A 2,500-nucleotide genomic window follows, 5' to 3' on the forward strand; every position below is an offset into this window, starting at 1 on the left:
AGAATTTTTTCATTTTAAATAGGGTTTTAAATTTATTTATAATATTTATCATTCTTGGGATAAAAATATTTTTTTAAAATTATTTTTAAAATAAAAATTTTTTATATAAAAATAAAATAAAAAATTTGGGGGTTTTATATAAGGCTATTTAAATGAAAAAAATTTATTAAATTTTAAATAAAAAAAAAAATAATAATTTTTTTTAAAAAAAAAAAAAATTTTTTTTTTAAAAAAAATAAAAAATTTTTTAAATATAATAAAAAATTTAAATTTTTAAAATTTTGGGGTTGGGGGGGGGGGGTTTTTTTTTTTTTTTTTTTTTAGTTTTTTGGGGATTTTTTTTGGGGGGGAAATTTTTAATTAAAAAAAAAATTTATTTTTTTTAAAATAAAAATTTGAAATTTATTTTTTGGGGTTTTTTAAAATTTTAAAATTTTTTTTTTAAAATTTTTTTTATTATCGAATTTTTTGAAAATAATAAAAAAAAAATTTTTAAAAATTTATAAAAATAAAATTATAAAATATATAATCTTTTTTTAAATTTTAATTATGAAAATTTTAAAAAATTAATTAATATCTTTTTTTATTTTTTAAAAATTTTTTTTAAAATTATATGTGAATGCTTGTGTTTTTTTTTTTTTTGGGGGTTTTTAAAATTTTTAAATAAGTTTAAATTTTATATTTTAATTTTTAAATTTTAAAATTTATTTATATTAATTTTTTTAAATTATTAAAAAATATATAAAAATTATTTAAAATTTAATTATAGGTTAAATATTATATAATATACGGGTAATATTTGGTTTTTTTTTAAATTTTTTTTTAAAAATTTTTTTTAATCATATTTGGGTGTTTTTTATTTTATTTTTATATTTTTAATTTTTAAATATTTTTAAATAATTTTTTTTAATTACTTTTAACATGCTATTTAGGCAATTGTTTTTTAAAAAAATTGTTTTCTTTGCAAACAAACCGGGGTAATTAATTTGATTTGTTTTTTTTTGGGGCTTTTTTTTTATTTTTTTCTCATAAAAAAAAAAAAAAAAAAAAAAAATATAAATAAGTATAAAAGTAAAAAAATTTTTGTTTTTTTGTAATAAGCATTGGGGGACTAAAAAATTTAGGTATAAGGGAAGGGTAAAAACCGCAACCCCCAACAAAAAACCCAAAACCAAAACCCCCACACACCCAAAAAACCCGAATTATAAGGGAAAGGGTCAACCAATAACCCGATTTTTTGGTAAATTTCCCTCCTTTTACGAAAGATTAATCTGAGTTTCTGAAGGAATCTCCGAAGTATTTGGTGATCAGCAGTGATTGTGAAACTTGTGTGGGGAATAGCGTTTATGTATATATATGTATGTTGTGTGTCCATATATGTGTTATATATATATATACACACATACGCGCGCGCGCGCGCGTGTGTACATATATGTATATAATACATATATATCGTGTGTGTGTATGTATGTGTGCGTGTGCATGTCTGTACAAGTGTATTAGCATGCGCTTGTCTGAGCAAAAATATATGATGTCACTTAATTTCCTGAATCGATACTTGTCTCGTTAAGCACCAGGTCTTTGATCTTTTCTTTTTCTTTTATGATAGTAAATAGGATGCAACTCTGTCCACAGGTCGTCGTCCTCGCCTGCGTGGTTGTCGTCGCTCTGTGCGACAAGGCCCCAGTCCACGCCCCTCATCCTCCCGTCTACGCCTCTAAGCCTTCTTACCACGCCCCTGCTCCTTACCACGCACCTGAATCCCGCCTACCACGCCCCCGAACCCGCCTACCACGCCCCTGAACCCGCCTACCACGCCCCCGAACCCGCCTACCACGCCCCCAAACACTACGAGCCCGAATACGCTGACGTGAGTATTTTCGGAATCAGAATACTTTATAAGAATCATTGATAGTGTTTATATATTCTTTTTTTTTATGGGGGGCTTATTGTTTTAATTTTGATGTAATGAAAACATAAAACACCATGAATAATACCTGACAAACAATTCTCATTCACATTTCACATTCTCAGGTAACTCCCAAGTACAACTATAACTACGGCGTCGCCAACACCTACTCCGGCGCCAACTTCGCCGCCTCGGAGTCCCGCGACGGCTACAACACCGAGGGCACCTACACCGTCGACCTCCCCGACGGCCGCAAGCAGATCGTCAACTACGTGGACAATGGCGACGGTTATGTAGCTCAGGTCACCTACGAGGGCGAGGCTCAGTACCCCGAGTACAAACCCACCTACAAGCCCGCTTCCCCTACCCCAGCGTATGCTTAAGTAATTACGAATATATTTCAGACACATGTATATTCAACGAATTATATTTTCTTTTCTCATATGTGAAATAAAGATCTTGTTTATATATAGAAGAAATTTACTTTAATTCTCTAGAAAATCATGATGACATAACTGAATCCAAAACTAAAATACAGCTATACGTATTCACCCTAAACGTATTGATTAATTAGTGAATCAGATACACACA

The 2,500-nt window shown here is 29.1% G+C and overlaps 1 protein-coding gene across 1 annotated transcript in view; it reads left to right on the forward strand.

Moving 5' to 3' along the window:
• LOC119599142 (cuticle protein 18.6-like) overlaps positions 1-2,324 on the forward strand; it is a 4,475-nt gene extending 2,151 nt beyond the window's left edge. The window contains exons 4-5 of the mRNA XM_037948895.1: positions 1,636-1,870; positions 2,035-2,324. Coding sequence (XP_037804823.1) covers positions 1,636-1,870; positions 2,035-2,292 — 493 coding nt within the window. The 3' untranslated portion in view covers positions 2,293-2,324. The remainder of the gene's footprint in view (positions 1-1,635; positions 1,871-2,034) is intronic.
• Positions 2,325-2,500: the final 176 nt, after the last annotated feature.

This window comes from Penaeus monodon, chromosome 42 (assembly GCF_015228065.2).
Source record: "Penaeus monodon isolate SGIC_2016 chromosome 42, NSTDA_Pmon_1, whole genome shotgun sequence".
In the NCBI taxonomy this organism is placed as follows: Eukaryota; Metazoa; Arthropoda; class Malacostraca; order Decapoda; family Penaeidae; genus Penaeus; species Penaeus monodon.